General features: G+C 33.6%; 1 protein-coding gene across 1 annotated transcript in view; it reads left to right on the forward strand.

Annotated features, from left to right (window-relative positions):
* Positions 1-18,346, forward strand: part of LOC106104256 (semaphorin-5B) — a 43,843-nt gene that overhangs the window by 8,237 nt on the left and 17,260 nt on the right. Inside the window, exons 2-3 of the mRNA XM_013284250.1 lie at positions 5,575-5,685; positions 8,147-8,249. Of these exons, the coding sequence (XP_013139704.1) occupies positions 5,589-5,685; positions 8,147-8,249 (200 nt within the window). The 5' untranslated portion in view covers positions 5,575-5,588. The remainder of the gene's footprint in view (positions 1-5,574; positions 5,686-8,146; positions 8,250-18,346) is intronic.

Here is an 18,346-nt window from a genome sequence, read left to right on the forward strand (position 1 = left end):
CACATAAAAAAAAAAATAAAAAAAAAAAAAATATACCGACGAATTGAATACCTCCTTCTTTTGGGAAGTCGGTCAAAAACGGGTGACAATAATGTAAACCCAGAAACGCATTTCTTCGTATGAATAAATATATTGACGATTACTTTTGGAATCACTTGTTATAAGTTAAATTAAAATGAATTACAGCTGTTTTTTTAAAGTTATTGTTAATAACCATACTGTTAATTGACTGCAATAATGATTTTGAAGTATTTTTAAATTAGATTTTAAGATGTTTTAACTACATGGTTGTACTTATATATATAGTGATTAGTAACAGGCCGAGATAAATATATTTTTGTACATATGTTTTCATCAAAACCCTAAAGACTAACGATGGCAGGTCTCTGTAAACAATGCTGGTTGTTGTATAAATTTTCTAACGTTTAGCGACCTCGATCTGAGCAGCCCTGGTGTAGTCGGGGTCGTTATTGTGATTTCACCAGCAACCATATTGATACTTGACACCTTTTTGTTGTCTTCTCTAACCGAGAACTTTAACTAATTCGAAAAGGTTTTAAGTATTAATATAATCTAGAAGAAGTATTTCCTAACAATGTAATATTAAAGCTTGATTATAAATTATATACATTTTATTCACGTTTAATAGCGTCGTGAAAAATAATAATTTTATAATACTGTCCGGAACTTTTTAGATATTCTTGTCACCGTAGCGTCTCGACCTATTCCAAGAAACAGTAGCTTTCTTATTCGCTCAGCAAGTCTTGAGAGAGTCCATTGTTCTTGTGTTTACATGTTATAGATATTACATATAGTATTACAAGCGATTGTAGCTTACATGTTAAAACGCACGTATCACGTTCAATAAACAATAATGGTTATCGAGTTTTCAACGTTAATATCTACTACGACGTAATATACAAAAATCTGTTGTCTCTTTTTAATTCAAGAACGATAGAGACAGCGACAAAATTTAAAAAAAATGGTGATTCACAAACATTTCCTATTTTAGACATCATTAAAAAATTACAGTAAAACTGTCTGCTATTCTTTTTCAACTAGCTTTATCCTATGGGTTTTTGTGAACCACAGAAGGTCAAAGACAATAACATTTATTTAACTATTAATTATTGGCTAACATTTATGCAATTTTTTTAAAGAGATGTTTTAAATATGACTGCATTAAGATATGTTTAATACGGTCTTAGACGTGCCATCATAAAATTTTGACTGCAATTATTACGTCAATTATATATACGTATATTATGTCTTTTGCCAGCATTGGCTCGCGTGCCAGTGCTTGGCTACTCCTGAGAAATCAAAAGAGAAATCTTCACACTTTGGGGTCTCCTGAAGTATTTGCTTTAGAAATGCTCCTTTGAAGTTGAACTAACTTTGGGGTTTGGTGTGAAGATATTATTTTTAATCAAAGTTTTTAATTCAAGTGTTCGTTGTAATTATTTACTGATAACGGATATCAGCTAATCAGTTGAGACTACCGCTGAGTAAACTTACTTTATCAAAGCAGGTCAGTCGAGTCGATGTTATCATAAAAGTAACTTTATAAATCGTTTAATCCATAATAAATTATGTAGTATTTGTTAATATCAACCTATGTAGAAATGAGACAACTATATTTTGGAAGCAAGATACCGAGCTACAGTTTTAATTGTACAGTTTGACTGTGCAGTTAACGCTTACGTGACATATGTATATTATTAAAAAGAAATTTGTTGTAACTGAGTTGACAAATTTTTATTTTTTCTTTTACTTGGAAAAGTTAAAATGTTAGTTTAGGATTGTTTTATAAGTAACAATATTCGACCTAGAAAATGATAAAAAATATATCAAATTGTAAATAATAAGAGCAGGCTACCTCAATATCGATTGTTTCGCAGCCAACTCAACTGTTTAGTTGCACAACTAAAAATCGAGTAGTGTACGCACCACCATATAAGCTCATAGGAATCAAAGCGAGACTAAAGAGTTGTGCGATAGTTTAGTTTTGGTGTGCATATGCTCTTAGAGTAATAAGTAGTGTGCAAATTGAAAACCCGCAACTCACAACTTTGCCCCTTTAGGTCAACAGCGTGAGTTTATTATTAAAATTCCCGAGTAAATTTCATTGAAAACACGGCAGTTATACGTGTTGTGATTGACACAGAGGTCAGATCGGTGTTACCTGTTTGGGGTCAAACAATGTTAATCCTATTACTGCATGGGAAATGAAAACAACGGGCCGTTAGGGTCCCAGGCTGCCCACGCAAGCAAAGGATAGACGTTGCCCTTAAGGTCACACTTCGAACTGTAGTCGAAGTTATTTTAGCTCAAGATTTATTATGTCACAGTAATATTAAAATACTAGCTTTCGCCCGCGACTCCGTCCGCGTGGATTTAAAAGAAACAAAAGTGAGTTGCCTATATATTCTTCTAAACTTAATTTATAATTTAAGTTACATATCAATGTACACTTTGCTAATATTATAACGAGAAAAAAAATGTATTTTTGGATTTTTACTGGACCGAGTTCAAATATTTTTGCACCATTAAAAAGCTACGTTATCAGGCTACGTTATCTGTAACAAAGGCTGTTTTTACTATTTTTTTTATTAAGACAAGGGCGAAGTCGCGTGCAACAGCTATGTATAATATATGACGTGCCCTTTTGTTAGTTAAAGATAATTTAATAAGTTTTCTTTCAACGAAATTAAAATCGATTACGTTTCAATCGATGTTACGATTCGGAATTTATCTTTGCAAACTGTATAAAATATTTTCGAGTGCATCAATAACAGGTTGGAGTTATAACGTTATATCTTATCTTACACACCAATTCAGCTTCTAGCTGCAACAGAACATACGGAAGCATGTTTAAAATTATTTATAATACTATTGTAATTACGAAATACACGCATTAGTCTATTAAGAGTTACAAGTATTAATTTCCTTAAGTCATAATTTAGAGTTACGATTTAGAGCGGGCGCAAACCTCTGACTAAACTAACACAAATGTTGCGATTGTCGATTGTTTTGCAGCCAATTCAACTGTTTTGCACAACTACAAATCGAGTAGTATACCTCCATAGCTCAAAGGAATTGAAGCGCGACTAAACAGTTTTGCGATAGTTTAGTCAAAGTGTGCGTGCTTTTTAATTTTTTTTTTAAATCATATGTTTTTAGTAGGAATAATTTCTGTTATACCTTTGTGCGTCACTAGGTGTAGCATTTAGCGTTAACAGAAAACATCAAGGGACTTTTTTGGCAGAATAACTAACATATTTCTATTACAAAGTAGAGTAAAAACAACCAGATAATGAGCAAGTAATTGAAGACTTTAACGTTGTTACCAAAAAGCGTGTTTAACATCCAGTTTGAACTCGCCATTAGAGTTTGAAAGTAGGTCGAAATAATTTAGTACACGGAGCGCAATTACAAAGATGAGTGGATGTACAAACACCAGTTGACCCCTGCTTCTGATTGTAGCAAATGTATTGATCTCAGTTTACTTCTAGTATTTTAAACTTATAGATTTATGGCTGAATTAAGAACGGATGCACACCTTTGACTAAACTATCACACAACTGTTCTCGATTGTCGATTGTTTCGCAGTCCATTCAACTGTTTACAATAAAAATCGAGTGTAATGTTCGTAAGATACGGGTTTCTTACCACGATTGTATTGTTTTAGCTCCCGGTATTTCGGCACAGTTGCATGCGCCATGTTCACGGGCTGACTGAAGTGATGCGGTAGTGTGAAAAACATTACTTTTGTAAAAACCACGACAGTTTAAAGTTAGAAATCGAATGTCTGCACTTCCATATAAGCTCATAGGAATCAAATAGAGACTAAACAGTTGTGAGGCAATTTAGTTTTAGATGACAGTTTGATTGACCAATTACAGATGGTACTTAGATGGCCGCAAATTCAGAAAATATGGGTGGATTGTGTGAATGAAGATATGCTTACGACGGCAGTGAAATCAGACAATCTGATAGAGATATACGAAAGTATAGTATATTCTGTGCCGACCTTCTCGGGAAGTTGATTTGAACTATGTTACTAGGATTAGGTGAAATAAAACTTGATTTAGTTAAATTTTGGTTTTTTCTTTCGATTTGGAAGTTCAGTGACTTATTTATGTATCTAAAATTCGCAGCGGAAAAGAAATTGATGCAAAGGACTTAATTAGAAACCTGTTTTGTGTAGACCTGTCTGTCTATGCAAACTCGCTTATTAAATTATTCTATTGGGTGAAAAAGAAACAAAAAATGTCTGCGTAATTCGTTTTCTTAAGGATATTCCCACGATAATATTGAAATATGAAGAAAACTGTTTCTCTGAATTATCGTAGAAATAGAGAAAGTTTATGACGAATATATTTGATTATTTTATTACTAGCTGTTTCCCTGCGAAGCCGCATTATGAAAATTTTATTTTATTGTTTACATTTGTCAAATTATCAATAGCAAATGTCAAAATGACATGATGACAAACCATGCCAACCTTGCTTCCTTGATGTTGGTAACAACTTATGGTCTCTTTCCCACATTAGTTAATTGCAGACATCTTAGGCAACAAAGAAATGTGTGTTTACGCTTTATTATAATAGTATACAAGATGATTATAATCTATAAAGTGTAGTTTATAGTTTTATACTAAAAAATGTTTTATAGTAATAAATTTTTGCCACGAATTTAAGAACTCCGACTGCGGCAATAAGACTTATCTACTCAGGAATGTTTGTACAGTAAATAAGTTTTATATGATTTATTAACATGTGCAGATAGATAAATGCATATAATGTGCAATATTATAATTTAATTTGAGCTTGTGTTTCAAGTTACAAAGGTCGTAATGAATAAGTTATCGTGTCAAGGATATACAAACTAGCTTGCATTTAAAGAAATAAATATTTTGCTTACGTTTAATTCTTACTATCAAACAACGCCAGTGTTCCAGCTATTGGCATGAGCATTTCAGATTATTCCTAACCGTCACCCCGCTCTGTCCCCACGTGAGAATAAAATGTTCCATTCGTCCCGCCTTTTAGCCCCACTATCACCAATAAGGCGACAGATGGAACCGTTATGAAATAAAATATGTACCAACCGTCACCTCGTCGCAAACGTGGGATGAATGAAACTTTTTATTATCATCTGTCTCCACATGGGGACAGAGCGGGGTGGCAGTTGGTAATAATCCGGCATTACCGCCATAACCCGATAATGTCCAGTTTGACAAATAACTAATTAAAAAAAATCTACCGGTCTAGTTTGTTTCTTATCCAAAAATGTGACTTTACTAAAAAAACAGTCTTTTTTTCTACAAAACTCCTTTGAATTAAGTGCATTTTAATCTATACTTCTATACTAATATTATAAAGAAGTAAGTTTTGTATTTTTAGATTTCTGTATGTATTCGATTCACGTAAAAACTACTGGGCCGATTTTAAAAATTCTTTCATCGTTAGAAAGGTAATTTATCTATGAGTAACATAGGCTATATTTTTTAAAATTTGACGGACGAAGTAGCCAGCAACAGTTTGTTTAAAAAATATTTTTCTTTGTTCACAGATATAAGAAACAAGATGTCTGTTATATACAAAGCGGCAATACTAATCGTACTCAGCGCTCTCAGTAAGGGTGAACTGCCCGAAGATGACTTCAGAATAATAAACCGACAAGGTGAGATCGTTATTCATTTATTTTATAGTCCACAAACACTATACTTTGGTATACTTCGCTCATATATCAGTATATGTCCCATTGTTTTAACTAAAAGCGCATAAACATTTTAATGGTAACGGAAATTCTATTATAATAAAAAGGGGTGTTTAAACTATAGTATATTTTAAAATAATATTTTGTAAATCTTACTAATATTATAAATGCGAAAGTTTAGTTGGATGTTTTTAGAGTTTGCCGCCTAAATTGCTGAACGGATTTCAATGAAATTTTGGCATAGATGTAGATAGTCTGAAAGAACACGTAATCTACTTGCTTTTGGTTTTTTATTCAACGCAAACGCAGTCGGGGGCGAAAGCTAGTGTACTTTTTAACATTTTATGGGCGATGTCAAAATGATATCTTTCTAAGGTAGGGGGAATTTTTAATCTATCAAACTGTGATTACAATTGTAATTTCAACAGCGGTAGTGCTCGTTTTAACACCTTAGCACGAATAGGCCGGCACGCCCGGTGTAATACCACGACCACACACAAGACAGGCGTGAAATGGAAGCAATTCCGTGTTTCGTCTGATGAGTGTGGTGCCGGAGGCCTAGTTTTAGTCACTTTCTCTTTACCACCCTTTTCTCACAAGAAGAGGATGGGAAGAGGAAGTGGATTTGACGGTGGAGGATATGCATAGGAAGGGGAAATATCCTCTTTATGTGCGTCTCCTCCTCCGTCGGATAAGGGTGGGCAACGCATCTGCAATTGCGGATGTCTATGGGCAGCGGTCGCTTCGCCATTTTGGCGCATTGAGGTGGCCGCTTGCTCGTTTGCCACCTTATGTTATAAAAAAAAATTAATCTATTTTAAAAAATAGTTTTCAATTCGATCGTTTGGTTTTTATTTCTTGTGGTGTTAAACTTTCCAATTCAACAAATAATGAACGACATTGACTCGTTTGTTAAGATTTCATCATCGGGGTCGTCACATCAATTACGATCGGAGGCCGAACGCCCAAAATAACCAATTGCTTTAAAATATTTTTCCTGCTGTTTCGATGCCCACGATACAGGCATTGCCTAGTGTGGGCATCACTAGATCAATCACATTTATCACTATTTGTATTTATCTTTTATTTGGTTATAACTTTTATTGTTAATTATTAATCTGTTTTCAATAAATTTCAATTTCAATTTCAATTATTGTTTCTATAAGTGTTCCGGTACATTAACTATCTATGAATAAAACAATAGGCATAATTGCTTTGAAGGCGATAATTTTCAGGCTTTTTAAGTCTTTTTTTAGCTTAAAGTGTGAAGTATTTTTTTTTAATTTCAAAGCCAAGCAATTAATAATTTGTTGCTCTTAGGTAAAAAGTGTTATTTTTGACATGACCCGCTTCCGTTATTATTGCATAGAAAGAATGTCTTCTTTATGCAAAACGCTTGACAACAAAAATCAAAGCAAGTAATCTATTCGCGCTAAATGTGGACCTTAAAAAATTCAAATTGATGTCACAGACGGCCAATAAAATAAAGTCTAGAGACAGAGCTTTAGACTATGATAAATAACAAGACGCACGTACAAACACACATACGTTGTTTATCAATACATTAAATTTAATGCGTTTGCGCTCGCGTTTTCACTGGCTGTGTTTATAAAACAAAAGATAAACGGTTTTAATTAAAAAACCAACACCGTCGGCGTTGCTCAGTCAATATACTTAGCATAGTTTAATTGACTTTTACGTGCGTCATTTGTAAGATAGCGGTCGTGTAGTCGGACTTTATGATAGATAATTTAGGTTGCTGATATTATAAGATAATAGTGTCCTTCGCCTAATTGCACATGCGGAATATAATTATTATTGTACTAGCTTTAGCCCGCGATTCCGTCGGCGCGGAATTAAAAAGAAACAAAAGTGAGTAGCCTATGTGTTATTCCAGACTACCCTCTACATCTATACCAAATTTCATCGAAATCCGTTCAGCCGTTTAGGCTAAGAACAAACATCCATCCATCTAAACTTTCGTATTTACAATATTAATATGATATAAAAATAACAGAGAACCATCAAGTATATATTTTTTTTTATTATTTTACTGATGTTATAAATGCGAAAGTTTGGATGGAAGTTATAACTTGAACTGCCGATCGATCTCGATGAAATTGTGTCGGGAAGATCACATAGGCTAATTTTCCGCGCGGTCAGTTATGGGCGAAATGCAAGTACATTTATATATGGACAAGAGATATATACAAAGCTATAACAACCTTAACATTTTGGAAAGGCGGTTTCATAAATTTACCCATATTTAAATATAAGAGGAATAATATAAAAATACAGCAATGATACCGAAAGAGGTATAAAATAAGCAATAACTGTTGAAATATGTTATGCATTAACGTAACAAGGAATTTTCGATAGTACTTATCGGTGTATTTCTTTATGTATTGATAATATTTTTTGGCAGACTTGCTGGCGACGGACAGCGATATGTTCGAAGATAAGGAGGCGCGGGCATACTCACAGCTGCTATTCGACGTAGCGAGAGATCAAGTCATCGTTGGGGCCAGGTAACAGAAATATGTCGCTTTTATAACACTTGTTACTCGCGACTTCCTTCGCGTGAAATTAAAAAAATAACTTATGTAACTCAGCGATAACGTAGCTTTTAATGGTTGAAAGTATTTTTGAAATTAGCCTAGTAGTTTTTGAGTTATTACACTCCAAAAATACAAATTTTTCCTATTTATAAGAATAGTATACCTAGACTAGTTTTTAGCTATAGGGAGAGTTAAAAGTCAAGTGGCCATTTGGCCTTTCAGTATGCTCTACTTCTTTGGATTTTAGATCTGGCCAGCTCTTTAAGAGACATTTTGCCTATTTCTTTTTTTAATTAAAAGATTATGAGTTTTAATTATTTTATTTACTTTCTCAGGCTTTTTGGGAAATTGTTACTATTGAAAGTTTTAATAAGTATATTTTGATAAATACTTCAAAAACCTTCACAACATGTGGTCGAAAACCATATTGAAGACTGCTTAAACTTGTAGTTGACAATATTTTTTTAAAATTAAATTACTCTGATGTTAACCAAAAATTGTCATTAAAGTGATAATTTCCTTTTAATCCAAAGTCAAGAGAAAAATATTCGAAGTACCAAAAGATAATAATGTTCTTATTAAAACCAAATCTCGTTATTTTATTAATAATATTGTGTTGGTCATACGCTCATTATCACAAATTTTTATATGAACCACAATCTGACCTAGAAACTCGAGATAGCCGCAGCGAGCCAGTATCGATTACAAACGGTCCTCATATTATCGACTGTAATTAGATCAAAATGACATACTAGTTCAATACCGCGGTATCACCCGTGTGTCTTAAAATCGTAGCATGTTTTTTAATTATTTGTAACTAGCTGATCTCGCGCGACTTCATTCGCATGAAATTATGATTTTTTTTTATTGTTTACATTTGTTAAATTATCAATTACAAATGTCAAAATGACATGACATTATGACAACTTTGCTTCCCTGATGTTGGCAGCAACTTATGGTCTATTCCCCACATTAAGCTTTTTATCCTAAATATTAACTCCTTAAGTTTAATGGCGTTAAAATATATAGCCTAAAGCGTGACGCAAGCGCAGGGCTGTTTTTTAAAAAAAGAATTATTCAAAAATGTGCTGTAATTGCTGACATCTTAGGCAACAAAAAAGTGTGTGTTTACGCTTATATTAATTAGACTGTGTTTGCTTATGGTTGAAAATTCTGTAATAGGTTTCAAATATTGAATATGGAATATATGTATATGGCATGTGCATACTTGGTTAGTTTAAAAAAATGTGTTTTTGTTTTAATCAATTGAATATGTAGGTGATTAAAAAAAATAAATATATGGACTTCAGACTATACTTGTGCTGTGAATATTCTCACACCCGTAGCTTACAGGTGTAGGTAGAGACGGATATCCGTTTCACCTTTCTCGTTTATATTTAATACCTAACTTTTATTAACTTTCTTCGCTACAGGCGATATCTTTATATGTCTCACAAAGGAAGTGGTCTATCAAATAATATGTGCCCCAGGGGACTGCAATGACCCGCGCATGATATATTAAGATACACATTAGAGCGTGAGAACTATGTTTAACATATTGTCTAGTCTCGTGTATGGAAAATTTTTGTCATTACCGCTACCTCCAAATTGATTTAAATAAAAATGGTACAAAACCATTAGTAATAGTAGGGGCTACAGTTTCCGCAACTCTACAGCTAGCGCGTATTTTACAAAAACATTATTAAATTATGAAACACAAACATTTATTAAATTCTATGTTAAATTCAAAATATTAAAAATGTGCGCTTCTAAATACTATGTAAGCTTCTTACTTCTTACTAATATTATAGATGCGAAAGTATGGATGGATGGATATGGATATTTGTTAGAGTTTGTAGCCTAAACTGCTCAACGGATCTCGATGAAATTTGGCATAGATGTAGAGCTTGGTCTGGAAGAACACAAAGGCTACTCACATTTGTCTTTTTTAGTTTGATAGCATGTGTACACAGCCTAATAGCCCTTCATACACCTGAGTCATTCAACCTGCTCTGATAAACGTTATCACAGCAGGTTGGTGACGGAATAGGACTCCAATGCACTATCCTACAATCGAATACCAACCTAATGCAATTGAAATACAGTCGATATTACTAATAACGTTTACATTTCAGCCATTAAATTGTAAATACGATAATGATCTTATTTGTAATAGATATACGGGTGCTATTTGCGTTTGTGTTGCGTAAACCCATCGATAGTTATAGATTACGAGTTAAACTTTGAATCGTTATTTAAACTATTAAATTCATGTTTGACTACTGTAAAATTTATTTGAATAACCCCATTTTGATATCAATTTATTTGGGTGTAACCAACACTATTAAAATTGAATTAAGAAATCAACTGTGGGATATAACGGTAAAGGCTCGTCCATTTTCCTCCATAAGTTTTACAGTACTACGCAAGAATGTTTATTTTTTAAAACTTTCTCTTTTAAGCCACGCTTTTTACTTAAAACATCCAATATAAAGTTTTTATGACTATACTAGCTTTCGCCCGTGACTCCGTCTGCGTAAAATTAAAAAAAAAAGTGGAGTAACCTGTCTCCAAACTGTGATTTACATCTATGCCAAATTTCATCCAGATCCATTTGGCAGTTTAGGCTTCAAAAGCTAACAACATCCATTCATCAATCCATCCGTCTAAACTCACGCATTTATAATATTGACAAGATTAGTAAGATGTATGATATCTTATTTATTTAATTAATAAAAATATCTTATAATTCAGTAGCACCTCTAATTAAACGTAAACCCTGCAATCTTACTATTATTATAAATGCGAAAGTTTAGATGGATGGATGGATGTTAGAGTTTGTAGCCTTAATGGCTGAACGGATCTCCATGAAATTTGGCACAAATGTAGAGTATAGTGTGTAAGAACACATAGGCTACTTAGTTTTTATTTAATTCTACGCGGATGGAGTCGCTAGCGAAAGCTAATAAAGTTATAACGGATATCAAAAATAGCCGCATATCAAAGGTACTCCACTAGCCAGCGTTTGCTCAATAAATGCCATTCCACACTCACAGGTAAACGAACTCATAACAAGGTTCAATTTGACGGCACGCGTTGGACCCAACATTACCTTACACTTTGAAAGATGTTGATTGCTTTGATTGTCACGTTGACGATAATTGCATTAATGCTGGGTTTCTGAAGTTTTATATTTTGTCACTGTTGTCTGTCGCTGTTGAATCGACCTTGTCCGCGTGAAATTAAAATTGCCATAATAACAGTGAAAACGTAGCTTAATGGTGAAAGATTTTTTGAAATCGGCCCAGTAGTTTTTAAGTTTTAATACGTACAAAAATACATATCTTTCCTCTTTATAATATTAATATAGATTACCTATCGATTCATTGAGGTTAGGTTACGTAGTTCGTAAGGCATTTCTTGAAGTTATTCAATCAAAAACACTTACGAATGGTTATACGTAACTGGGAAACCGGCCATAAATGGTTTACGTGTGTGAATGTCCACTTTACATCTATTTGATGTTGACTAAATAAAAATAAATAATGAAATCCTAATTTCGTGATGCACGAGTTTTTGCTGAGAATTAGATGGTGAAAAACCGAATGTACAGTTGGGGAATCTGACGCTGTTCTACCTTTAAAAGCTAGTTTGAATGTGTTGTATGCATTTAGACGACGCGGAACAATAAACAATAGGACGCAGTTTTAAAATAAAAAAAAAAAGGTCGCGCAGTTACACGCCTAATTCCATCGTTCACGCAACTATCTGCCATCTAATTGATTTTTTGTAAGGTAATATTTCTGATGGATCACAGCGGGTTGACGCAACTGTACCTTGTGACAAAAGGTCTTATAATCAAGGTGTTAAAATCTAGAATTGTTATTGAACTGAAAGTTCCAGTATATACGTATACAAGCAAACCATTTAAATAACCCTAAAGCGCTATACTTACATTATAAAATCCCCTTTGCAACGCCAGAGACAATCGGCTAGTTTTTGTTTATAATAAAGTATTGTAATAGAGACACGTTTCTCTTGTAAGTGGGCGATCGGCTTTTGTGGTTGATGGTTATATTATTTTACAACCGCCTCCGTACTGAACACGTGTGCCGTTAGCATTGAGTGTTGCTATCTCCATTCCCAAGACGGTTAAAACACAAAACTTTTATTCAAAAACATATCTACAATTCTGTATTAAAACACTGTGACTTACTAGAAAAATCTCTGCCACAAGCCAAGTCCTGCTTACTGAAATGGTTGCTAACTTTAAATTATAATGACACTGAGAAGCTTTTGAAAATTTCTACCTAACACTCCGCATTTCTAAGTAATCTTGTTCATTAGGACGTTTATAAATATTTATTACATACATACATATATATAACACAGATATTCATACATATATAACATATATTATTTATTCTCATTCAAGTATTTAGTTTTATTGTTACATCTTATTTTATTTATTTTATATCATCTTGCATATTTATATTTCATTCATAAATTATACCGAAACGCCGTAAGCGTAGGTTTTTAGTAATTGATGTATGAAAAGATTTTTCCTGCTGTTTTCGATGCCCACGATACAGGCATTGCGTAGTGTGGGCATCACCAGATTAATCATATATTAAACACAATTTGTATTTTTCTTTTAATTGGTATAACTGTAATTGTAATTGTAAATCTCTTATTTTTCAATAACATTATTTCTATTTCTATATTGAGATTCTACTAAAAATTGCCTAAATCTAAGTAAAAGCGCACACCTGAAACTAAACTAACGCGTAACTGTTTAGTCTTGCTTTGATTCCTATAAGCTTAGTGCTCACCATGCACTACTTGATTTCTAGTTGTGCAACCAAACAATTGAATTGGCTGCGAGACAATCGAAAATCTTACAACAGTGTGCGATAGCTTAGTCAAAGGTGTGCGCCCGCTCTAAAGTGATTATATTTAACTAGCTGTTCCCGTGCGGCTTCATCCGCATGAAATTAAGAAAAATTTATTTTATTGTTTACATTTGTCAAATTATCAATAGCAAATGTCAAACTGACATGACATGACAAACCATGGGAATCTTAATTTCTTGATGTTGGCAGCAACTTATGGTCTCTTTCCCACATTAGGGTTTTTATCCAAAATAGTTCCCCCTAAGTTTAATGTGAAAATATATAGCCTAAAGCGTGTCGTTAATGCAAGGCTTTTTATCAAAAAAAGGATTATTTAAAAATATGCTGTAATTGCTGACATCTTAGGCAACAAAGAAGTGTGTGTTTACGCTTTATTATAATAGATTAGAAGTACAAATACTTTATAACAATAATAATCAATGTGATATTACGCTAGGTGGCCGTGTCATTCCAGCTATCAAATTATTCCATTACCCACGCAAATTCCAGCGTAGTAGCGATAGGTATGCGGTAAACTAATAGCGTAAGAGCCTAGGGTCGTCAGACGTTACTCATTTTTCTGAGAACCAAAATGTAGTGCATTTAGTACTGACTTCTTTTGCCAAAATAAAATTCTGTAAGTTCAAAGGATAATATAAATATTTACCACTGGCGTTAACAGAATATTAGACTAATATTCTGCTTTCGTATATTGTAGTATTAGAGTGACTGATAGATATTTTGACAGCATAACAGTGAGAAATAAATGTTTTATATTGAAAAAAATTTCTTGTTTGATATTGGGTTCAAATCGTAGTTTTTAAGTTCGTCTTTTCTTGGTAATAAAATGAGTAATTTCTGACGACCCTGGTATCTTTGTGTATTATGTTCACTAATGCATCTACTCAGCACAAACCGATACCCGGCACTTATTCTTTCACACGAGAGCAACCGTGAAGCAGAACCGTATAGTGCAGCTATTGGTAGAACAAAACGTCAAGATAGAGATGGTACTGAATTAAAAGATAATAAGTGTACTGCACTGTTAACTGCTCTGCATATGTTCTGTCCTCGTGTACGTTAGTGCTGTAATACTACCAGTACAGATAGGTAATGTAGGTAATAAGAAAGGTATTAGTATAAATTACGTATATACTAGAAATTAGCACCGGTAAAATGTGTCATTGACAAGCTATTACGATTACAGTAATGGTGTAGCCGGGTGGATTTATATGTTTTATTTATAAGCATTTCTCCTTATTCCAGCTTTAAACAGTTATTCAAATACAGTTACACTCAGAGACGTTAATCGGTGCTCCTTAGTTAAATTTGAAGTGCATTAGTACTACGTTAGCTCTCTAGGTATAAGTGATTGATATATTTTTCTTGAAAAAACAACATCTACCTTTAAAATGTGTAATATTTCTTAACTCTATCTTTATTTTTTTTAAAAACAATTGAATTTAAATTAAGTTGTCTTAGGCCCTTTGCACACAATGCTTCCCAAATCTACGACTATAGTTTCTATGCGACCTATGCAATACAATCCCATATGTTGACGCGACTGTACGCACCTCTATGCGATTGCATTAACTAATTCGCTTAGAGACTTGTGTAAGAACTGCCTTATCAAGTAGAATTTAATTTTGATAGAGTAATTTTGATGTACAAATCTTTGAGGTTACAGTGTCCTATGTAGTCGATGTTGGTTTCTATCAATTACTGAGCGTAGCGAATGTGCAATGCCGCTTTGAAAGCTGTCTTGCCGCTCATAGGTTCGTTTACGTTAACCGTAGGCTTACATTGACAACCTGATGTTATCAAGTGGGGTTACACGGGCGTCGCCAGCGATGACGTAGGCTAAAGACTAAAGAGGCAGCAGATGTGGTCCCTCTTCTATTCGTACAGGGAGCAACTGCTCTGCCACATAATAAATCGATCCGTGAAACTTATATTACTTTTGCACTAAATGTTGTTTATTCTAGTACGTGTTTAAACACTAAACCTACGTGTGTAGACTGTAAATATATTTGTTTTAACAACTGGCAACACACTGTTTTATGTTCTAAATTAAGCTATTGTACACGTTCAAATACTAATATTACTGTGTCCTTGGTTAGACTTTACTCAAAAATGTTTAATTGTATAACTTTTTGGAAAATGTATCTACATGTATAAGATACATAAATCTTTATGTTGTATTTTTTTTTTTTTTTATAACAAAAGGTGGCAAACGAGCAAGCGGCCACCTGAATCCGCCAAAATGGCGAAGCAACCGCTGCCCATAGACATCCGCAATTGCAAATGCGTTACCTACCCTTATCCGACAGAGGAGGAGATGCACATAAAGAGGATATTTCCGCTTCCTATGTATCTCCTCCGTGAAATCCACTTTCCCTTCCCATCCTATCCTTATAAGAAAAGGGCGGTAAAGAGAAAGGGACTTAAATTAGGCCTCCGGCACCACACTCATCAGACGAAACACGGAATTGCTTCCATTTCACGCCTGTCTTCTGTGTGGTCGTGGTATTACACCGGGCGTGCCGGCACATTCGTGCTAAGATGTTGAAGCGGGCACTACCACTGTTGTAGTCATAATAATAAAAATAAATGTATCAAACTGTAAGTTAACAATTCAAATAATATATATTTTTTAAATAACGTAATATTTTTTCCTAGTCCGTTTATTAATAAACCAAATTCACAACTTACTGGTAGCATAAACGCATTTGAAGGTATTTGTTAATATAAATATTCATGTTTAAACAATACTCCCACGTTTTATTAGAATGTTTCATTTAAAAGTGAAGTAAACTCAACGCGTTTCATATCTTTGTGAGAATGCGGCATACATCAAAAGGAGAAAAACCTCATATCAATAGCCCTTTGTTATGTTTGATCGTAACATTGTATTTGAACAAGTGTTCGCGGGTCAAAGGTCTTTGTAGCGTGTACGTTTGACTAAATTATCGCACAACTGTTTCGCTTTGATTTCTATGAAGTTATATGGTTGGTACTTCACGATTTTTAGGTGTGCAACTAAACAGTTGAATTGTCAGCGAAACAATCGCATAACGGTTGTGCGATAGTTTAGTTTTATGCATTTGACATAAATTATCTGCTAGACAGTTTTAATAAAAGATGTACCAAAGACAAGTCTTAAATATCAAGGTTAAGCCTTTTCCATGAAATATAACTAACGGCCAGTTTAAGTCTAGACTTCCTAGAATATTCTACATTTATCTTGTCTAGCATGTAACGGGTGCATGTCTGTCTGGATTCTATCAGATCTCGATCTCTCCGGTTTCAAAAGCGACCGCAAACAAAATCTAGAAACCGTCACTTTGCTTCACAGAACTTATATGTTACTATTAGCTTTTGAACTTCGGCATTTGTTAATCTGACCATCCTATTGTCATTAATTGAAATTTTACTTACGTTATAATATTTTTTTTTAGTTAGGAATTTAAATCATAGTTTTAATTAGTTTGGTGAAACATTTTGTCATAAAATCTCACCTTTTCAATCGTTAGTTAATTTGTCAGATCGTTATATTTTAAACTATATAACTTTGTTACTTATGAACTGCCGATGTTTACAATGTAACGGTGACATGATATATAGTCGGTACTAGTCAGGGTCCACCTATATACAGTTATGACGGTCTAATAATAGTCGGACACGGAACGGGAGTAGAACCGTATTCCTTCAGAACCTTATAGGGTATTGAATTTAACGGGATACTGCTGATGTTTTTACAAGATCAATAAATCTTTAACGTTAATTCAGACTAACGGTTAGTTAGCAATTAAGTGGTACACAGTGTGTTTACTCAAAAAATATAATTTCGTGCTTTTTTTATATCTATACATACTATTATATTAAAGCGTAAACACACACTTGAATAAGTGTGTGTTTACGTTGCCTAAGATGTCAGCAATTACAGAATAACTCTTTTTTAATGAAAAGCCGTACACTTGCGTTAAAGCGTGACTATATATTTTAAAACCATTAAACTTAGAGGTAAATGTTTTGGATAAAAACCCTAATGTGGGAAAGAGACCATAAGTTGCTGCCAACATCAAGGAAGCAAGGTTGACATCATGTCATGTCATGTTATTTTGACATGTGCAATTGATAATTTGACAAATGTAAACAATAAAATAAAATTTTCATAATTTCATGCGGATGAAGCCGCACGAGAACAGCTAGTTGCTAATATTTATAATTGAACAATTATTATAATCTGTCGATTTTTGCGGGTAGTAAATGAAAATTTTAAAATAATAAAATTTCTAGCTTTGTCTGGAGTGTTTTTCGATGTTAATTATAAAAAAAAATCGCAAATTATACTTTTTATAGAGGCAAAACAGCAGCGGATCTCCTGAAATTTGATCTGAAGCCCATAGCCATCCGCATGTACCTAAGGGCCTGTCCCACCATATTGTAAATTGTCTGATAACAATTCAACGTGTAAAATGTGTTGTGGAAATATCGGATTTTGTTCCCTATCTGAGCCTCTATCAGCTAGTGGTAGGACAAGCCCTTAGACTCCTTAATTCATAATTTTACTGAAACATTAAGCATGCTTACGACTGCGGTAACCCGTCTCTCTAGTCAACGTTCTAAATAAGGCTAAATATTTACTACTATTTAAACATTGGCATTCCTCAATCAATATACATTGATTAACTTCCTAGTTTATATTTAAAGGCCGACATACACGGACTACTTCAAGTAGTGGACGTACAGAAGCATTTTTAAATGCAATTACAAACTACGTTTACGAACGTCTAATGCTGATCGCTTGAAAACGTTCGTGTATGGCCCTCATAGTCATTCATTTGCGTCTAGTTTGTAATAAAGAATGAAATCTGAGATCGCAGTACAATCACGTCCTGAGCAAGTATGTGATACATTTAATTTATGCATTACTTAATGGTTAAGGAACGTTTACACTAAATTTATCACATTACAGTCTTGAGGTAAACAGTGTGAAATATCTACGTGAAGGTTAACTTTATGTTTTGCTATCAACGACTGAATAAAACAACATTACTTTGACCGTATCCAAAAAAGTATATTTGTCAATTTTTTATGTATACTTTGACAATTAACAAATAAAAAAAAATACTACAAACAAAGTTAGCTAGCCTAAGGTGTGTCGTAAGTGTA

This window comes from Papilio polytes, unplaced genomic scaffold (assembly GCF_000836215.1).
Source record: "Papilio polytes unplaced genomic scaffold, Ppol_1.0 DF823691.1, whole genome shotgun sequence".
Lineage (NCBI taxonomy): Eukaryota > Metazoa > Arthropoda > Insecta > Lepidoptera > Papilionidae > Papilio > Papilio polytes.